General features: G+C 40.4%; 1 protein-coding gene across 8 annotated transcripts in view; it reads left to right on the forward strand.

Annotated features, from left to right (window-relative positions):
• LOC135164521 (latrophilin Cirl-like) overlaps positions 1-22,702 on the forward strand; it is a 116,190-nt gene that overhangs the window by 30,912 nt on the left and 62,576 nt on the right. For 4 of the 8 annotated variants that reach the window (XM_064124951.1, XM_064124948.1, XM_064124953.1 and 1 more), the window contains exons 1-2: positions 36-928; positions 22,580-22,702. In XM_064124951.1, the coding sequence (XP_063981021.1) occupies positions 22,606-22,702 (97 nt within the window). In that variant the 5' untranslated portion in view covers positions 36-928; positions 22,580-22,605. Of the gene's footprint in view, positions 1-33; positions 929-22,579 lie in introns of those variants that run through there. The other 4 variants (XR_010299316.1, XM_064124954.1, XM_064124949.1 and 1 more) reach the window with 2 other exon arrangements.

A 22,702-nucleotide genomic window follows, 5' to 3' on the forward strand; every position in this document is an offset into this window, starting at 1 on the left:
CGAGTGGTGGGGAGACGACGCTCTCGCGCTCCGCTAGCAGTTAGTTTCGCCGCTGACGCCGTCGGGAGCGGATCGAGCTCGGTTTTCTTGTAATACGCGAGAGTTTTATTGTCAAGAAATTGAAATTTATAAAACGTACGGTGCGCGTGTTGAGGTGTATTTAATTTTCATTCAATAAAGTTTTCTTTAATTTTTACCAAAGTTTGATTAGTAACTATTTACCGACAACGTCGATGATACTTGTTGCGGTACTGCGATTGGAGAACTTGGAAATTGACGCAATTGACGAGAGGATAATTTTTTGTTAACCCGAAGTGTGTTATAGAGAAGTGATCAACTGAGTGTATACAGTGCTCGCACGACGCTTTGAAGCGTTCGCAGTTTATTTATTTTATTCATTTGTTTTGGTTCTTGGTTTTATGGTTTATCTGCGATTGAGTACATACGAGGATTATAATGTGTTTCGAGCAGTGAATGTTGTTGATACTTGTAACCAACAGACGTGAATTGGTGACGGCATTTAAGTGAAGTGAAAGAGCAAAGTGCCTGCCGCAGGCATCAAGGGCCACCGAGAGGGGAATATATATAATTTTTTTGCACACTCTCTGTACGATTCCCACTGCAGGAAGCCCTCGGCCAACATAGGCTTACTCGTTTTTCTCATATCCCCACAACTGTCTGGGATTGGAGCTGTGGTCCACTGACTGTCCGTTTGTCGTTGAATTTGCAATTGCCATGCAATCATAAATTTTTTTCTCCTGGTGAATCAACGCTCTCTCACTTCGCTCAACATTCCCAACCACTTGGGCTTAATATTTATCTACGTAAAAAAAATAGTGCGTGAAGATTTGATATTAAACGTGTGACAGTGTTGCTTGGTTTGTTGTACGATATGTGCGAAATTTTTGCTGCCGGATTCACTCAGCCCGTGAGTAAACATATTTTTTACATTATCTAGATATTTTGTTTAAAAATAATTGTCACGGAAAAAATATTTTTTTTTGCGATAAAATCACTCCCTCGTGAGAAGATCGCAACCTCTGTAACCTTGTCCATTGTTACTTCTCCCCCATTTTCTCGCATGTTTCGAAATAAGAGAGAAAAATGACAATAATTCGTCCACGTGTGACTGCACTACTGATATTCGAATAATACTAAAGTGCCACGAAACCGTCCTTGGCCCGATAATATCACAATCGACAGAAATTCTGATATTCACTCTCAAGTTTGGGAAGTTCGCTTCGAAATATACACTTCCGACCACAGTTATTTGCTCACTATTACGTACAACAGCGAATGGTAAATACGTCTGGGGCCTTTTATGTTAATTTTTCCACACGGGTGTTCAATATAATGTATTCCGGTGCCCATGTAAATAACAGTGTAGTTTTAATGGACAATAAAAGTATTCTACCGTGTTGGCAAAAAGAAATATATATAATATGAGAGAGTCTGGTTCCGACGCTCAAAGCATTCGGCCAGTTCTGACGTTCCTCCGGTGTATTCCACACACGGCTTTTACTCGAATAAAAAGGGCCCACCACTCGGCCCTCGGATCTCATCCCATACCGTACAACGTCGGTTTTTTTTCACAACTATCTTCTCTCATTCTCCTTCTCGTCCATTTAACCCGAGAGAGCGAACACCAGGTGTCTACCGTGATACTTGAGAGATGAGTTGACGCCTGAGTTTCATGTCCAACTCCTCTTTCCATTTCGTTTTTTTCTCTTCAGTTGTAATTATTTTATTTTCACCCATTGGCCGAGGGGTGAAAATTACTCGGTGAGAAAAAAAAATAAAAGAATTGTAGAATTGTCTTGCCAAGTTTTTTATTTCACAACAGATGTGAATTGACACTGATGCCCACTGTCAAGGGGTCAAGTTGAATAAAAACTGTTCCGGCAGGCCCATTGAGTCAATCACAGTGATAACAACTGTATACTTGTGCACGTGTGTACGTGTATTTTATATCAGTGGTACGGGGTTACAATTTCAATGGTGAAGCATCCATTTCCCTCCCCAAGCGTGTCTACGGTATTATCCATGCGAAATTATATCCATCCGGAACAGACGTATATGTATGTTTGGAGCAAATGCTCATGGTAGTGGGGTGAGAGGGGAAATATACGCGACGTTGAACGAAGAGTGATGAAGTGCATCTAGTTTCCGCATTCCCATCGTCAATCGATCGATTCGACAGACACTTGATACGAGTACATCGTGTCTGCATCGCACGAGCCAACGAGGTTTGTCTCTCCATTGACAGTCGGTGGCTTTTTTTTTTTTTTTTTTTTTTTTTTTTTTTTTTTTTTTTTTTATTCACTCGGTGTACCGCTGAGAAATAGCAAGAAGTAGAGGAATGACTCCTCTGAATTGCGATTATTTCTGTGCGATGTAGAAAAAAAAGAACAGGGAAAAAAACGGGGTAAACAAAACATGTGTATAAATGGTTTAGCGGGCGTTCGTATGTCACACTCAATATCGCATGACGCTTCGTATTTTGTTCCCAGTGATACCGGTTAGTTTCGTATAGAGATACAAAACTAACCAGCGACTTTTTTGGTTGACAGAGGTGGAAAATAGAATGGTGAATAAAATTGCGGGTGAAAAAAAAAATCGATGACTAATCACAACTGACAGCTGACACGCACACCAGAGAGCCATCCAAATCGAGAGTATAATATTGGGATTAACTCGAATCACTCTGTTATTGTAATCTTTCTTTGTACTATGGTTCAATCAACAATGGCGGGAGGGAGAGAGAAGGGAAAAAAATCCTCTTTATTTTGGCACTGAAATTGTTTTGCCCGAGATACTGCATTAAAGCAGTGGCAACTTTTACATTGTGGACAACAATGGTAGACTGTTGAATATTTTTAGCTAAAAATTCCTGTTCACTTCTCCAGAATGCTCATTAAATTACTGTTCCATCGATATTGCGAGGAATTTCGTGAGACGTTAGTCGAGAATTTCGTGGAAAACACGGCGGTAGATATTGACATACACTCTATCCTCTTCCTTGAGGGATCATTTTAGCCCGGAATAATTCTGGGAAAACTAACTGAGGTCTGCGAAAATCTGGTAAATATCAGTACTGTAATTTGATACTCAATATTCACGTTTCGGTTGGAAATTAAAATGAGTTGAGGCATTTTCATCTTCACTGGCGGAATTTCCATATTGTAATAATTCGTGAATATTCAAGAAATTTACAGCTACGTCGTTTTGGTAATATACAGCAATTTTACGTAACTTTGTCGAGGTTGAAAAATTCAGACGTATTACCTTGAAATTTCACAAATAATTTTCTAACAATATTCTCACTCACGGAGATAATTTCTCTAAAATTTCCTAGAATCACAATTTACAATTTTATTGGATACCCCACAAATTCTCTTATTTTCTCCTCTACATCGAATTTAATGTCTCTCTTCGGAGAACTACTAATCAACTGTCCATGAAATTTCATTTTTTCCTAATAGTACTCACCGATGCAAGCGGTAATCCTTAAAAACCCCGTAGTATTTGTCCTCTCTTTCTCTCAATCTCTCACTTGTCTCACTTGTCGATAAACTCTGCGTACGTAATGGTAGAAAAATTACTGCGATTAAGGCCAAGAAAGCATCCAGGCAGTCCCGCGCGTCCGCCATTTTCTCACAACACCTGCGAATTACCGCGTAATTGCCGCGCCTTCCATCTTCTGGCTATCCGTTCATGGGAACTCGAGCCATTTCATTGTCTAACGCCGCTCGAGAGAAAGAGAGAGAATTAGAGGATAGAGAGGGGGGAGATTGAGGGGATGGGAGGTAAGGGGTAAGCCTCGTGCACCAGGGCTTGGAAGAGTAGGCTGAACCTATGGAGGTTGGGATGCAATGCCCGTGCAAAACTCTTTGCCACATTTTCAAAGGCACGAGGAGTTTTGTATATAATGCTGAAAGTACACCGCGGAATATATACTCGAGGTTGGCGGCGTGTCGAGGCAAGAGCGTGCAATAATAATACCCGCGTCGAATCGAAAATTTGAGTGGTGTGTTCAACGTTTACAGCGGAATGCTCTCATTTCTGCTATTTATTTTATTTTATTTTTTTTTTCATTTCATTTTTCACCCTCTCCTCTGCACACCAAGCTATTCCCATCACCCTCACTTTCTCCACTTTTTGCCTGGCCGTAAATCGTAAAAACGTTTAAATACCATAATCCCCTAGGGTTTTTAAAAAATTTATTTTTTATTTGGGTAAAGAGTGCAATAAAAGATGGTGAAATTCTGGGATCATTTATTGCTCCTTATAACCCATAAATCGACGTGACAACACAGAGAGGAGAATGCCTCAATTCAAGGTCATTCGTTAGTCAAGGACGCGGTTTATATTTCAGAACGATAATCCAGTCTTCTTCATCTCTCTTCCCCTACCCCCTTTTCACTCTACTATTCACCATTGATTAAAATCCGCATAAGCTGTCTGATCGAAATGGCCCTCGTAATTGCTTTTATATGATCGTACATATATGTATCGAGTTGTCCGGGTTGCAAGAGATCAACGCATTTTATGTGTACAAAACCAGCGCTTGGGGTGTCTTCGGGGCATTTGCAGACGCTAAAGCAACACGGTAAAGCAAATAACTACACGTGTCCAATTAGAAACGCAAGGCTACTAACGCTAGGGATTTTTACATCAAGTAAAATGCGAAATAGCTTCGATGACAAATACGGCCCACTGGGAATATTGAATGTGTGCGCGATGAGACGTTATGACAATCGCCCAAGGGCGTTGAAAAAAAAAATTGTCATAAAAATGGATATATATTGCGTTGAAATGACATTTGGAATATCGGGTATTTGTGCAACTGAGTGGAATGAAATGGGAAATGATTTCTCGTCGGAAGATTATTGCTCGCAGAATTAAGGAACTGGGAGGCTGATAGGAAGGCAAATAGACGAACTGGTTGGTGGGATGAGGGTGGGAGATGGGAGGAGAGGAAGAGGAATGAGGATGAGGATGAAATTGACGCGTCGTAATGACGCTTAGCCGAATTTTGCTTCGCCTAGTGTAATTTGCGCGTAATTATCACGGGTAGTATAATATTCCTCGTCGTAATGAACCATTTATATGATTAATAGAGGCTGGCTCCGGAGGAGAATGAGGAGAATCGTGTATAGATGTGTGTTTGAGTGTGTGAGAGATGCGGAGCCATACGGTCCAGTGTTGGTGCCTGTAGACCAGCAAATATACATCCTCAATGTGAAAAGAGAGGGAGCTTGACCAATGCTCGATATATGGGGTTCAGATCCACTCTTTCTCTCTCTCCTTCTCTCCCTCCGCGTTCTCGTATGCTTCGAGGTATGCTATTATCATAATTGCTGCCAATAACGGCCCATGATTGGTGCACTTGACGCTTTTCGGTGCCTGGCTTATACTTTTATTTCCCAAGTCAATCGACACCGAGAGAATTCCCGAATCTTCAGATTTTTTTTTCTCTCTCTCGCGCTTGTCACATTTTTGACAAGAGAAGAGACAAAATTTTATTTCTCACACATTTTTCTTTCTCTTCATTTGCCGCTAGTTGCGAGTCGATATGTGGAGTGGTAGGTGAGTGCTTGGAGTTGGCTAGTCGTGTGCTGCAGTTTAAAAAAAAAAAAGACCCCAGGACAATTAAGTGAACTCTGGAGAGTTTTCAAGTCTATTCTCTCCTCGGTAATTCGTACGTCTTTGCCAGTTTTACTTCGTTGTCGCTTCCCCTTGTAGCAGACGCATACTCTCTCACCTCCACTTCCGGCTAGCTCGCTCTCTGGCCACTTGTCTCTCACCCCCTCTGTCCCAAAGTCAGTGCTCTTTTCCCTCTTTGCTTCCCAATTTCTCCCTGAGCCCTCGGGGCGGTGTATGTAGGTTGGATGTAGACAGAAATACTTGGAAAAGTTGGGCTGCAGCATACGGTGGACCTAACGCTGAGATAAATAAAGGAGAAACATCGAAAAGTCCTGTTTTTACCCTCCAGTTACCTACCAAACATACTCGTACTCCCTAACCCAGTATGTGCACTCCTCCTGCCCTCTTCAATTCCTGTTCTCCCTCGAGGACTTTATTCCTTCATGTTTTTCTTCAATTTTATTTTTTTTTTTGTTTTATTTTCCTTTTTCCGTTTGTTTCGTCGTACTTTTTGTATCACGTTTTTTCACCCCGATATTTTTATAACACTCGCTTGACTCGGCAATCGGGCGGAAATTTTTTGCTGTTTGTTGAGCGATAAAAAATAGGAGCATGCTGAATCGTGTTAATTGTGCAATTGAAATTTTAATTCAGGGTGATGCACATGACATGGACATTTTAATATATCCTGAGATGTATGACTTTTAATTTTGTCCCGTGATTTGACCAGAAGTTCCATTATTTTTCCTGAATATTCATTTTCATACTCATAAAATTTGAATTACCATGATTGTTTGTCAATCAAATTTACATAAATTCGTGACTGTCTAAAAAGAGAGGAATCCTGGTCCAGTTCTAGCACTGAATTTTCCTGATATTTTTCAATTTCCGCACAATGATTGAAAATTCACGTTTCCCTTGACTTTCCAATAATTCGATAATTTGATTGACGGACTTCTTTACTTTTGCGTGACAAGAACTTTCATAGATGACGGAAATTATAAATTGAATTCAAATTGATTTTCAAGCCAGGCATTTTGTGATCTCCCGTGTATATTACACTCTCAATAAATCCAATGAATTTTACGATGCGAATTGAAATTTCATACCTGGAACATGAAAATCCACCAGTAGATGACATTCAACTCCTAAGAGGATTTTAAATGGAATTTTCATAGCTCAGTGCTCAGCGCCTTTCTCTCATGACAGACGGGTAAATAGGAATAAAATTAGCGTCTCACCAATGGACACCAAGAGGAAGGAAAAAAGGGGTAACTCGACCCCCGGGTTCATTAAGAACCATTCCCCCTCTTTTCTCTCATTCTCATTCTTTTCTTGCACAAGTTGCATATATATTGGAGTCCTGACTATACCAGTGAACCCCTCCTCCTCCTCTCCCTCCCCCCTCTTCTCTCCGGCGTTCCATCTGGGATACCACCGCCAACGACTTCACCGGCGGCAGTGCAATGAAATGATCCGATTGCACATCGTCCTACACCGGTGGAACGACCGTGACTCCTAGGGTCCCGGTTAATTAACGCTACTCGCCCCCAGTCCTCTTTAAAAAAATATATTCTCCCAACAGAGAGTATAGCATTGCTCCCATATTCAAAGCCAAACACCGTAGGTCACTGCTTTCATTTGAACATCCCAGAGTTTCTCTCCAGTCCTCAACTCTTTTCCTCCAACAAAAATAATAGGAAAAAAAAAAACATTATAAAAAAAAATATGCGGGAATTGTCTGGCATAGACAGAGGCTTTTGTACTCTACGTCAAACATATGCGTTGATTCGACAAAACCCAGAGATGAAATCCTAGGCTTACTATGTGTCTGTTGGTGAAAAAAGCGCCTCGTGAATGAGTTTCGATACAACAGACTGATGTAAAAAATATATATATGTATGTATATCTATCTATATATATACATATATATCTATGCATATATGTTTGCATGGAATAGGAATGACGTTTATCCTGATGTTTCGTCAAGCATAAAAACGCGAATTCCCGTGAATTTTCAGGGGGTAGAAACGGGCAAATCTACCACTATCTCACTTCCAGAACATAGCCTTCAACTCCCAACACTGGCATACATAAAACAAAATGCCAACAAACACTGTCCTCGTATGAGAATTTTTCCCTCCTTTTTCATCACAATTTTTTCCATTTTCTCCCTCCCCGCTCATTTCATCATCCCTCAGCATTATGACGATTATTTTTATTTCTGTCTGGCGAGCTATTTCGTTAATATGAAAATCCAACGTTGAAAATACATCGTCTCCCCCAATAAGTGGAAAAATATTTTTCCAAATATCGTGCTAATTTACCAAACTCACCCCAACTCAAAATATTTAATTGAATACCCTAAAGTTCTCTTTGAACTTTGTAAAAAAAAAGTGTATCGAATGATGTTCCAACCTCGCACATGTGCATTATATTTCCGCGAACAGAGAAAGCGACGAAAAAAAAAAGTATATCCAAAATACACTGGGGCCGATTCACACGCCGTGTGCATAGTCTGATAGGTAGAGCACTCGGTGCAGTATTTATTCTTTTTAAAAACCCAACGACAAGAGAAAAAAAAATCGATGAGAGAACTAAGCCGGCTGGAGATAGCACTGGCGGTTGAACCCCTTTACACGAACCGGACTCTCCTATGCAAATGATTGGTATAGCACCACGTCAGCGTTTCACGCGCTTCATATGCTATGGTCACCAACTCCTCCAGTTGTTATCTCCCATACATTTGCTAGATTTTTTTTTTTTTTTCTTATGCTCTGTCGGTCACCTTCCCGTTCATTCACATCCATAAAAACGTTTAAATAACCCGGAATGAAATTGATATCATAGGTCTGTTCATGAAGGGCAACGACTTTGGTTGACTGCTCCAACTGATCGGATGGAAGGGGTGGAGAGGGAATTGGGATCATAAACTTGACATGTCCACGGTCAAATGTGTACCGGTAATACGCATACATTACGTGCGGAAATTATATAGATATGTGATTGAGAGGGTTATAGGGGAAAGGGTATAGGGATAGGAGAGGACAGTTTGGCCCCGACGACGTATTACAAGGGTGACACGCACGGCTAGAGCGATTATATCGATAATAGCCCCATCGGGAATTGATCCTAGGGTGAGAGGGCCCCTCCATACCTCACTCAACCGGCCCTGGACCCTTCGCCGAGTACAAGAATTTAACTCCTATCTTTCTGCAACGTTAACAGCCTCTTTTCTTCTCTCTAACGTACGAGACATCGCGATTTTTACGCTCCTTTGTCTCTCTCTCACTCTCATCTCCTTCTTTTTCACTCCCATCTCTCTTTTCCACTGTCTTTCTCGACACTTTTAAGATGATTATAATCTTGAATCTCATTCATCTTTCCTTACCACTCGGCTCGCTGCTCTTCATGCTTCACCTGAGAAGTATTGGAGAGGGGTCTTTTTTTTTTTACTCATTCAATGGATTCTACATCGTGCCCGGGCACTTTAATTATTCAGAATAGAAATAAAATTTATTAGATTGTGCTGGTGATACATGAACAAAATAGACCTTAATATGATGACAGTGCGGTGCCGGGGATAGAGCGCCTGTATTGACGTGGTTTCTTTGTTAAGTCATCACGTTTTATGGGTAATCAGATCCCCGCGATAAGTTGGAACGTGTTAAGAATGGATTTTTTTTTTTTGTGGGGACTGGAGAGGGAATACAAAAGGAATTAAAGTGGTTTGCAACGATTGCTAGGTGTTTATGGGACTTGATACACTGTTGGCCGATTCATCGAATTACCGTCTTAAGCAGCTGAATTACTGATATGGAGCTGACCTTTTGTTTTCTTAATGGAGTCTATTGAGTGAGTCGTACTCAAGTGAGTTGTATATCATAAGGATTAAACGTCAATGTTAGAGAAACAAGAGATTTATCAATGCGACATTGGAGAACTTCGTGGATTTAATGGAATCAGTGATATTATGATTTCTCATTGGTTGACGGTCGTGAACGTGTTGAGAATATTTTTTTCAATTGAAAGAGTAAATACCAAACAATGCAGTTTCATTTTTCTCCATAATTTAGTTTATCTGTAGAAGAAAATGGAGTGAAAAAAATATTACCATGAAATTAGCATTAATCCGAGAGATCTAGTTCTTTCAATGGAGAAATAAAAATTTCACTGATTCTCAGCACCTCAGCGATACAAAGCAAATAAGACATTAATTCCTCAGGTTTGAATGGAATTGTCGCTTTTTAAGGAGAAAATAACAATGACACGGTTCTACGTCAAGTTTTTTTTTTATATCTTATGGGCGCACTGTGATTGAGTTTATACTTCTGAATACAGCTATGAATAGGATTTTTTTTTTATTTGAACCCACGAGTTCGAATAAAGAAAGTGTAAGGGGCGGAAGGGAGGGAGGGAGGATTGCAGGCCAGAGGTGTACACGAATGGTTTTCGAAGAGGTAGAGCTTCGATTCACGTGCTATATACAACATAACAGAATAGAACAGAACACACTTTCATCCTAGAGGCAAGTCGATTCGTCGTTTTATTCTTTATTTTTCTTTTACTTTTTCACCCCTCTCTCCCTCCCACGGTCCGGCACTTCCCTCACACCCTTGTGCATTCACCATAGATTCTTTACCTGAGAACTTTACCTGAGAATCTCCTCCCAAGAATGTAAAATCCCTTGGAAAATCCATACAGGCCCGGGGGGAACCCTCCAACACTCCAACTTCTTCTCTTCTTCTACATCTTCTCTCCTTTTCTCTCGCGTGCTCGCTACGTATATATTTTGTACTGTAAAAACCCACCGAGGATAAGCGGATTTGGACTCTCGCTTTCTTTGGCAGAATGCGCACACATTTTTACCCATGGCCTACGACCTACCTACCTCTAGTTGTATAAACTACTCTTATTATATCTCTAAAAACCCAGCCCCCTTCCCCTTCTTACGACCCAAAGAAAAGTCGACCTCAACTACCGTTCAACCGTAGCTAACGCTACACAACGAAAAATCATTGCCACTGTTACAAACTCATAACTGTGTTTTCAAACTATTCTCAGGATGAACTTACAGAAACTAGTCTACTTAGTCTTACATGAAAACTCGCTGGATTGTGGGGAAACGGTTTATAAGAGAGCGGTGTAACGAACCGGGGGATCGGTGAAGGTTATGGTCTGCTATGAAATTACAAATGCCATGTAAAAATGTTTATGCTTGAGGGTATTATCTCCTCAGGACAAAACTTCAATTTTCACGTCATTTTCATAGTAATTGCGGGAGATTGTTATGGAGGCGAATTGCACAATTTATTTTTTGCATGAATTTAGTGTTTTAGATGGTGGGCAATTTTTAATGGATATTGTCTCGCTGGAATTTAAACTTTTTAATTTTAGTATAATTTTACGAGACGAATTATCAATACTTTCAATAATTTACAATGAAATAGTGAGCAATTCCTTCGTTATAAAGTCGAGGATTTCCATTAGATTTTCATAACTTGACGAAAAAATCAATAAAAAAACGGTTCCATGCGAGTTGGAGGAAGGCTGCTATATTTTTGGAATTCTGGGGAGTTCTACGTGAAGCAGGAAATTCATCCAATTCAGCGTTACTTTTCTGTAAATTACACCAAGATTGCCCATTCAATTCCCTTCTTTTTTAATGGTATGTTTCAGTGAAAATTACGCGGAAATGAGGTCATTTGTTCGAAATAAAAGGGGGAAAAGTATCGTCTGTTCCCATTTTTTTTTTTAACGCAGAAAGTTCTTAAAATAGTCGAAACAGTTCAGAGAAATGTATTACTCAATGCATTAGAGAATCCACTTAATGAATAAACGGTTCACAAGAATTTACAACTTACAAGGTATTCAAAAAAAACTTTTCAATCTACCAACCAATTACACATTTTCTGTAAATGCGCAGTTAGTATTCATTACAGAGTATTCATTGCATGTTTAACGCAACTAAAAAACACCTGTAATTTAAGATAAACATGTCCCTCATTGAATATTACTGAGTTTAATCATACAGCTCTCACTTAAGCAATGCAAAGCAATAACAATAATTTTGCATCAATCGTAGGTACCATTCCTTCCACGTTCTATTTAGCCTTCTCTCGTTCTATCCACAATACCGCATGAGTGAACACTTTTTTTTTTATTTATTTATTTTTTTCAAACCCTCGGGTCAGGCCAGTATCATAAAAACCGCGTTTGCATCACGTACATGAGTTTATACAATTTAAATGACACAACCACTGACCCCTTCAAGTGAATGAGTCATCTCGAAGTGGTACTGAAAGGCCAATAAGACTTCTCCTTTTGATCCAACGGCTGACGCGGCGCCAGCCAAGCCATTCACAACATAATATGTGTTAACACGATTAGTCGTAATAGAAGGCGATATATAGCCATCGATTTAGCTCTGATCCTTGGAAAATACGTTGGAAGAAAGGCGTCAGGGTGAGGAGGTGAAGGGGGGGTGGGGTGTGAAAAATCCATAAAGATACGTTGAAATGTCATGTCCAGAGCTACTCACTACTGGGCACTGGTATTTCAGTTGGGATAACCAATGGCTGGGTCTTGGGCCATAAAATGCCCCGTTGTCGCAGCGATTTTTATTGCACAGATGATTGGCCCGTGAGGCATTTTCACACACATAACCAAGTGGGTGCAAGCCTCTTCGCTGACGATCGTCAATCTTATTTTTCAAAAGAAAAATGAAGAAACGGCGCAATGGTCTTATCGATATCCATTCACGGTTGAATTTATTGAGTTAGTAAAGCTTATCAATGATGATAAATTCAGGCGAGAGAAAGAAATTAAAAAATTAAGTGTATTTATTTAATCTACGAGTTGAATACTTTATCGCTCACGGAGGACATTTTGTTAATCGTTAAAGATTGATGGGGAAGAAAAAAATATTGTGGGAAGCTCAAACGATTCCATTCAGTCAATTAATTTCATTAGGGGAATGTGGCAGTTTATACGAAATTAAAAGGCACACGGTTTTTTTTTAATGACTTAACAATTAAAACGAGACAATAGTGTGAAATTAAATGTAACTAATAGGAAGGAACGATAAGCGTGGCATTACCGACAGCTATTATTGTCTGAATCAATCGAAAGTGATTAAACACGTAGTCTTGGTTTCTCCCCGATCTCCCGCTCTTCCTCTTCACCATCGTACAGCTGCTTTGTGTCCGAGCGTAAATAGATGTATATATCTGTACTCCTGTGGCTACCATGGGGTTATTATGCTACCCAGTTCGATTTACAGTGAGGGATTATCACGAAACACCTCGATTCTCTCGGCGACTGTAACATCATCACAGGAGTTATGTGCCCAGTGTCTCTATGCTTCGAAGACGGGTATCACGTACATAACGAGTTATATAGTATGGTACTTGCATTATGTAAAATTATTCATGTACCAGCGACCGAAGTAGTACCCATTTCGGGACCACTGTATATTCAACTTGAGTTTTGAGATGATGAGAGAATATTTTCATTTAATATTGTAAGGAAATTTTTGCCACTTCAATTTTAGTTGAATATTTTCTTTTGCTTTGCTTCACTCTCTTTTTTTCTCATTCACGTTAAAATTGAATTAGGAGGGAGAAAATTACTCGCCATGCATTATTTCACCCTGAGTTTTTTTTTTCTAAATGGCAATGAATTTGATTCGTTGTTGTCTTGCCCCTTGGGCACCAAGTACACCAGTAAAGTGCCCCATAGTTTCAGCGCTTGGAAAGGGAGAATGGCCGGGCTGTTTGTACCGTCAACATTGGCTATGCTTCCAGAACGTATTAATGATATTCATGTTTATCCCTCTCTCACCCCATTCATAGCGCATCCCAGTTCGCTTATATTGTACCGATCGATTGCTCGCTCTCTGGGAATTAAACTTTTTTTTTTTCCCTCATCCTTCAAATGAAAAATAAAACGACCAGTCGATCCATGAATATCCGAAGAAAATTGCCGAAGAGCGATATGGAGATAGACAGGAGCATTTTGTTGCAGGGGAAAAAAAAAATTATTACGGTATAATATCATCGTTAGGTTTCTTGGTCATCAAGTCGAGAGGAAAATTTTCATTTGCGAACGTAAATTGAGGGATATTTTTTTTTTTTCTACCAATTTACTTTCATCTTGAATTTTACAGAGGGAATATACATCTCCCCCAGAATTCATTTCACGTTTGCCTGTGGAGGATTGATCGATTCCTGAGAATTAAAAACTATTTGCCCTAAAAAAAGATCCATGAAACCCCGAATTCACCAATATCCCAGGGAAATAACTAGAACCTAAAAGAAATAAAAATCGTCCGGTTTTTTAATAAAAACTCATACGAATGAAGTGCAGAAAAATATTTGCCTCTGTCAATTCAGCTGTGCGGCCCACACCATTCACCGTGCAAAAAAAAAAAGGGAATATCTGAAAGGGGCTAAAAGCGCAGAGTGCACATAGGGTAGATAACCCAACCGAGTCAAAAAGCCCAGAATTTCTCTTGCACGCAGAATCCTGATTAGAGGAGGATATACCTTTTGTTCAATAATTGGGATTGGTCAAAGCTCCATTGGCAATTGTTGAAAAGTCATTGAGTCAATCCCAACCGGTGTGTCCCTGGAGTAGGGCATAATATCACAGTACGGTACATATGTACAATACAACTGAGAGTATATATACAGAAGGGAGGGTTACGTACGCTTCAGAGGAGTGAGTGAGAGAGATGGAGAGTTCGATCCGATTGCATGCCACAACGATATTAATCATCGCCATCCTGACGTACCCTCGCCCCTTCGTTTCGCGTTATTTACCTCCCCCTCACCTTCCCCTCTCTCCTACCCTCTCACCACCGACGAGGCGCGCGACCCAGTCCACTGTGGCTGTCGTAGGGCGAGCCCCACTTCCCTCCCCTCTCCGCAGCCACCAGTGGGGGTAACTATAATACATATATAGTACCGGAATACCTATAAAAACGGAATATATATCGATCAGAAAAAAAAACCAGCATCAGGGACTGCAGGGACATCCATTGGCTGTGTCCCATGGCGTCACGCGGAATTCTCATAAAAAATACTTGGGCATGAGGATTAATTAAAAAATGCCGCGTACCGATATCCCATGCGATCACCACACCATCCAACTACAACGTTGAATGACAGTAGAGTGGGTTTGGGGGATAACAAAAAAAATTCCAGCCAATGGTTTTTTCATGGTGGTGAGAGGGTGGAAGGGTGGAGGGATATGAATGAGGGGAGGATGGGCAAATAAGAGAGCGTCAGGAGATAAAGCCCAGACATCTTTCTTTATCGGCTGAAACCAACCGACAAACCAAATCGATTCCGGTCGTCATCCCCCTATACCACCCCCTCTCCATCCTGCCCTGAGCTGACTCCTCTCATTCACCTTTATCAAAGGCATCTCCATTGCCGTCTTTCTGTCTGTCATTAAGACACTCAACCCTCTAGTCCTCCCTCGATTTTCACTGCTTGCCACGTACTTCTTGCCTCTTCACTCATAGATCTCCCAGTAACATTCAATTGGATTATCCCTAGCTCACCACGTATACATCGGGGGTAGTTTTGTGGTATGATAGAGCCCATTTCAGGGTAACTCACTACCGATTGCGTCGATTACCTTTCATTCCGCAATAGATTTCTATTTGATTTTTTTTTTCCTGGCTCAACGTCCCTGGGGCTCTTTTTGCCCGCATCCCACGTCTGGATCCTTCAATTTGCGCCTTTCCCAGTGTTTTCCCAGTGATTGGCAAACAACTGAGGGTGAAACGATGGTAACGGCCTTGTTTTAGGAACCAAATTAGCGCTGTGTCACAGTGGTATTAGATGTACAAACGTCGCAAGAGAACAAGAAGACATATTTCGAGGAACCGCAGACGAGGTATCGTTTCACTCCGCAAATATGTCGAGGGTATGAAGGTGGTATAATCCCCCTCTTGTTTGGTTTATGCAATGCAGAATTACTTGTAAATACGTCGCACACTTATCTGTGTCCATAAAAGTGCACTGACCTTTTCAGTTTCTTTTTTTTTTTTACCATCAAAGGCGAATGCGTCTCATTTGTCCGCGGAATTTCACAAAACAGTTGGCAGTTTTTTTTAGGGTTATGGAGTGACTTGCATCAGCGTCGCGTGCATTCTCAGCTGTTTTAACTCGTGATTTTTCTAACGAGTTAAATTCTCACGGTTTACTGATAAATATCGCTAGCGTTTATGGTTTTATGAATTGACAGGGGAAGTATTCATTCTGAAGTAACGAATAATCGGTAATCGGTCGCTGAATGACACACTTGAATATAACGAAATGGGCAATTCGTTAGCACTAGTTAATCGTGTATTCTGAAAATGGACAATTCAAGCTAATTGAGCTGTTGACAAATATTTTTACTTCGTGTCTATTTAGGGTATTGTGTATTGACCTGAAGTATATTGCTCTTAATTAAAGATATACCTGGAGCAACACTTGAATTTCCATCAAACAATTTTACACTTTATCTCTATTTTTTATGTCATTTTCATGATTAAAATGGTACATCTGTTTTCAATTCATCGTTCACTGTTTCAACATCAATCAATGAGATTTCCTGCCAATTAGTGAATATTTACTGGGAATACATACTGATGTATTCCAATTACCTCCGCATGAACGTTCATTAACAGTCATGAATATTTGGCACAAACGACTGAACGTTCTTGTCTTCCAATAACTCTGAGGATTTACGCTTTGATTTAAAAAAAAAAAAACCCGCATTCCAACTCTCGGGATTATTGATAACGCCGGCAATCGTTGTCTAATCCCATGTCAGGGTCGAATGACAAATGGATAATGGGAGAGGTAACGGGGGAATATATCGATGAGTATCGCACACGTGTAATTGGCAATGGCCTCACCAAACTGTTTGCATATATCGTCGGTGGACCCCAGCTCCATGCTATCAATACCAAGGTGTTATAAGCTCGACGCACTCTTGCGTGAATGAAAAAAAAAAAAAAATTAGCCAGTGGAATACATGACTACGTATACAGACATCCTGAGGAATTAATCCGTATGTGGTTGGTGCGTGAGTGCAATGGGGGAAGTTTGCAAAAGTGGTTCGGCATCACTCGTAAAAAAAGAAGAGAGACATGAAAAACAGTGAGATAGTTGAGCCAGGGAATGAAGGAGAAAAGCACGAACAAGTGAGATACGTTGTGGAGCGGGGGTGAGGGGGGGGTGGGAGAGAGGAAGAGACAGAGAGAGAGAGCGATGAGAGAAACGTCCAGTTTGCTACCGTGTGTGCGCTCAAGGGGACTCTCTAGATGCAATGATTAAGAGTGATTCACGGTCCGTCCGGGACAGATGGCGGTTGCTTTCCTAATGAGTCGTAATTAATGGTTTAGGTATGCGTGTAAGCAATGCACAGTCACACTTTCTCAGAAATGTTAAGGAGTATTGGTATTATTCGTGCGAGAATGTTTTCATACTGACGCATCACCAATTTCAGTTCAATGTTATCGGTGAAATATAATGACGTGGGTAGGTTGGACATTGGAGGGTTTGGAAAAATTGAGAATTTCTAATTAGAGAGAGACGGGAATTGGGCAGATTGGGATAGATGGAGTAATCGAATGTGCGAGACTAATTTGATTCATTTCCTGGGAGACAATTTTTCTTTTCTCGCGGAATTTCGATGAGGTTTTTTGTAGAATTCTGGAGAATTACGTATTCAAACAATCGTTAGTTTTTTTTTTTTTCAACGGGCTGTCATTTGATTTCCACGGGAATGAATGCGCATTTCGAGGGGCGATGGTACGGATAACAGTGTGACTGGGAAAACGGGTTCAGACATTGCATTTTTCATTGTTCTTGAATTCGGGTTAATCTGCGATGGGTGAATGCATGTTAGGTGGGAAATGCATGAGGCTGAATTCCGTCGCATATTTTATATTTGAGTGTAATCTTGGTTTGAATTATAATGGATTTTATGATCAACCTTTCAGTGGAAAATTTAATAAGAATTTAAACAAATATAATCTACGAACGAAATAAAATTCAATTAGAAGTCGGAGTCAGACCGGAGATTACATGAATTGTCACGTAATTTCTACGATTTGTTCCGTAAACATTAACTACCCGACGGATGACTCAACACCGGTGAGACCACAGGTCATTCCGTAAAGTTTCCTTAATGATTAAAAAAAAATTACGGAACGGAATGTAGAACGATTCGTCAGCTCCTTAAAAATTAGTGAATTATCTGTAAAATTATAATGCGGATAAAATTGAGTCACAATTCTATATATTATTTAGTGATGAACTTGAAAATTTCTAGTTTTTTCATTTTTCCTTCCTAAAAAAAAATTCAAATATTAACCGATCATGAGGCCAATGTTTCTCAGTCATTGCCAATGAACAACCGATGTTCGATCATCCCCCCATTGGGTTTGGCCAATCAACCTAGAAAAAAGAGCAATTTTTTTTTTACGAAATTCCGATGAGTTTGATGACAATCTCTGGGAAATTGCGTATCAAAATCCTCGTTATTTTTTCATTACTTTCTGTGATTTGAATTCCCCGATAATCAACACGCATTTCGAGGGACCAGCGTGCAAATACCACTGTAACAGAGGAACAGCGCTTGAATACTGGCTTTTTCATTATTTTCCAATTCAGGTTAATCAGCCATCGCTGATGCATGCATATTAGTTGGAAAATTGAGGGAGCTAAATTGCTCTATATTCCCACGAAACTTCCATCACATTGCGGATTATGCCCTTTTTTCATTGATATTTCCTTAGCTTCCATGTTAATTATTTTTAAAATATGTGAAATTACTTCCTGACTTGATATTAAATATTTACATTCAGCGATCCTACAGTATCTATAACTAAGTTAATTCATGTTCGAGAGAGAAATTTTATGAAATCGTTCATTTCAGGTCGCTAAGCTTCTTTGTTACTTTACGTAGTCCACATTCCACTATGATTTTCATGTGATCATGGTACAATGCCAGTGAAACAGAGGAAATCCCACCGAAACCTGGATTTTTCTTTGCTTTTCAATTTAGAATAATCTTCCATCGCTGAATGCATATTTGTTGAGAAATTCATGCAACGAAATTAGTAGATATTTCCACGGAACTTTGATTAAATTAATTCAGAAAATTGATTGAGAAATCCAATATCCTCAATTAGCGTTTTTTTTCCGTGACTAATGCTTTCGTTATTTTTTGTTATTCTGTTTGATTTGAATAAATCCCGAAGTCATCGTGGCTGGGGTACAAATGCTCCATCCAATTCTGAAAACTCGTTCAAACAATATATTTTTCATAATTCTCCAATGGTTGTTAATTAGTCGAGCACTGAATATCAGTTGAAATATTCACTGTTGGAAATTTCTGTCCCATTTCCCCGGGGATTCGTTTCATTCTGAATTACAATATTTTTCATTTCCACCTCACTGGTTACCAACTTTCTAATTTTTCAACCTATGTCATTAGCCCCTAACAAATTACTTCGAAGAAGAGAAAATATAGTGTATAATGACAGACATGAGTCACCGTACCTTTAACTTCGAGGGAAATGAATTTGTCGATAATTTGAAACTAAATATCCGTTGTTAAAGTCGTTGGCAATGGCGTGTACCGGCAGGGTAAGCTTTGCAATATCCCCTGGTGCATTCGATCCTGACACTGGTGAGAGAGAGAATGAGAGCAGGAGGGGGTGGAGAGGGAGGGAGAGTTGAAAGGCGAAGAGGGCAAGCTGGCGATATAGAGGGATGTGATAGTGGGTTGGTAGTGTGGAATGAAGCACGACGGGAGGAGGACGCGTTCGAGGAGGAGAAAGATAGGGGGTGGGGGGGGGGGTTCGACGAGTTCTATCTAACTTGCTAGAGCAAATAACACCTGCCGTTCGCGTCGTGTAAACTTTCGCCCAACCTCTCCTCCAAAGTTAGCGCTTTGGTGTACAACCCGTAGAGGTGCAGGATATACTATGGGATTGGCACGAGTGGATTGAGGGGTGGAAAGGGAGGGATGGGAGGCGTTGGTTGGATGGAAGCAGCAGTAAAAGGTAGTAGAGGTTTTTCAAAGTGGAAATAGGTACGAAGACCTCGGATATTTCTTCCATTCATATCGTACCACCCCAGCACCCGAAGTCGTTGGATTTCATACACAAAAACCAATCCAACAAACTCCATTATACTAGGTGGAGCTCCCCTTCAGCTTCTAGACGCCCAATGGATAAGGTTATTGGTTAGAGTAGGATAGAAATTGTGAGTATAACTCTGTTGCAAAATTCTTCACAATCTTGGTGAATGTAATTGAGATTTTTGATTGGGAATTTACATGCAATTGGGCGTTCGAATATCATTAAAAATTTTCCTCATCGAAACTTGATGGAGTTTAAAGTTGTCTGGTTGGTAGTCTTCACTGTAATCATTCAACTTGGTAATATCTCGTCGAACAGAAGTATGTATATAAATACACTGGGCAAAAGCCTCTGTGACTGCTTTTATGCAGTTGTGAAATAACTGAAACTTTCAAGTTTACCTCGTTCCTGGAGAATATTTTATTATATCCAACACTGTGAACTCAGTGTCTCACTGGGCTTTTATTACAATTCTTCAACAAGTTTTACATGCATCCGAGTAACAATGCAATGGCGGTATGACACAAAATGACCTTGAATCGTTGAGATTTTGATGGTGAGATTGAGAAGGGGGACAAATCGCGATTCGCGTGACCTCGTGAATAAAGGCCCCGTAGGTGTGTTTGAAATATTCACAATTTCTCTCTTTATCCCACTATCTTCCTCTCTCCTCCTTCTCGTGTCACATAACGGAGCGTACATCGTGTACATCGCGCTTCCGGAGTGGCCGGTTGCCGTCACGCGAGACTTTATTATTGTAACGTGACAACGGTTACAAGCAACGAGCCTCTTCTCTCCCGCGCAAAAGCAGCTACCAGTGCAAGTTGTGAGTGTCTACCACGGTTGGAAAGTATAAAGGAAAGTTAAGAGGCTCTCTGATTATTTTTTTACTTTTTTTTTTTTTAATTTATTTATTATCCCTGTTTCCAACATTCTTTCTCGAGACCCTTCATATTTCAAAGAAAAACCCCTTCAGCAAAAAGAATCTCTATCTTTTCACTTTGTTAATAGAACCACGAATACAAAGTCAATGGAGATTATGATCTTCGTGCAGCCCAGCAATACTAATTACTAATTAATTTTTTTTTCACCCACAAATGATGAAACAGAAAAAAAGATAAATTCCATCCATTTAGACAACTTGGCTTTCCTCTTCATCGCGTGAAAATACCAATTTCCCACTGGGTAGTCTTTTGTTGAACAAATTAGTCTCTATCTCGCGTCATAATTGCGTCATTACCTGCCAAATTGGTATTATCGACAGCGTCGATCTCATCTATTAGCGTTATATTTTTATGTTTCATTCTTTTCCCTCCTCTTTCTCTCGCTCTGCGCCCTCCTCTCCTCCTCCCTCTCGTTCCCTATCTCCTTCTCTCTCTCTCCACTTGCTTTTATTAGATCTTACGGCCAGTAATTGGCCACGTTCTCGAGAGCGCGGACGTATTCAGCGTAATTGCCACGGTGGTAATAAAATTTGTCCGGGGGAAAAGAGTGAGAAGAGTCGAGAGGAGGCTACACCGAGAGAGACTAGTGAGAATCACGGCATCGGGCAGTATCGTCCGATTATCGATAAGCATTCAAGGGGGTTGGAGGGAGGGTGGAGGAGAGAGAGAGAGAGAGAGCTGTGAAGGAAGGGGGTGAACACATAACCGCATATTACAACGGAAATTTCCGCAAACGAGAGACGAACAGAGAAAAATGGAAAATCATAAGGCATAAGGGAGATGAGAGAGGGCTTGAGAGTATAAAAAGTGTCGGAGAATATTCTCCAGTGAAATCTCCGTGAAGTTGGGCTTCAGTACGTCCATTAGCCAGTAAACGATATCCCCCTCCCCCCCCCCTCTTTTTTTTATTATTATCCCAGGGACTCATTACTCCAACGTACATCCCAACTCTTCCTCACTGTTTCCATTCTTATAATCGCATAATGGTAATATACTGCAGCACGAAAGAGGTCCACTTCTTCCTATCCTTGCACTGGTCTTACAACAACATTTGTCTTTGTCGCGTGTGTTAGGCAGTTGCGTGCATACACCATATCTAACCCCTCATACCCACACACATATCGATGAGCATCTCGAGACCTCCTTTCAAGATGTTTCAGGAATATACTCTCATTTCGCACGATTCCACATATATAATTTTTTTTACACCCTTATTTATTTATTTAAACTCGTTTTCCCAGTCAAGCTGTTGCACACATATGCATACATAGTTTGTTGAACGAAGAGTTGTCATGAGAAAGCACTTGGGTAAAATCAAAGGAATGCTGAATCAACTCGCTATGGACAATCTGCTCGGCTCTCAGCTGGGGTTTTACCGATAGCAATCGCCGCGGATTAATTATGCGTAATGCGCGTTGAGCTTCGTTGAGCATACATTCTAGTTGGAAAAATAATCAGAGATACTGGAGGAGGATAGTATCCACTTGCCTCAGTTCTTCTATTTCTCGGTGTGTACGTAGACACGATTAAAGCTGGGGTATATTCACTGAATTAACATTCAATTATCATTGTCCCTCCAATGGTTCGCCAAGCTTCCGCGATAATTACACGTGTGTGGGTCTACAATCGCTCTTTTTTTGATTGAATTTTCTTACGCACAGTGGTAATTGCTATATTCCGCTTCATTGTGGATTTGAATAATGATATGACTTTGTAACGAAATTTCACCCCACAATTACTGGAATTTCTTTCAGTAACTTGTCTTTAACTTTCTTTTCTCATTAAAAAATTTTCCCTGGATTAATACTAATTTTTCTACTTTTCTTTTTTTTTTCAGGCGTAGTCGTAGCTAGGGGCCTCACCATGGAGTGCGGCAAGGGTCGACGGAGAAGCCTGCTTGGCGGGCTCATCCTTGCCTGGTTATTCATCAGCGACTGCATCGTAGCTGCTAGAGACAGAG

Source organism: Diachasmimorpha longicaudata, chromosome 7 (genome assembly GCF_034640455.1).
Source record: "Diachasmimorpha longicaudata isolate KC_UGA_2023 chromosome 7, iyDiaLong2, whole genome shotgun sequence".
Taxonomy (NCBI): Eukaryota; Metazoa; Arthropoda; class Insecta; order Hymenoptera; family Braconidae; genus Diachasmimorpha; species Diachasmimorpha longicaudata.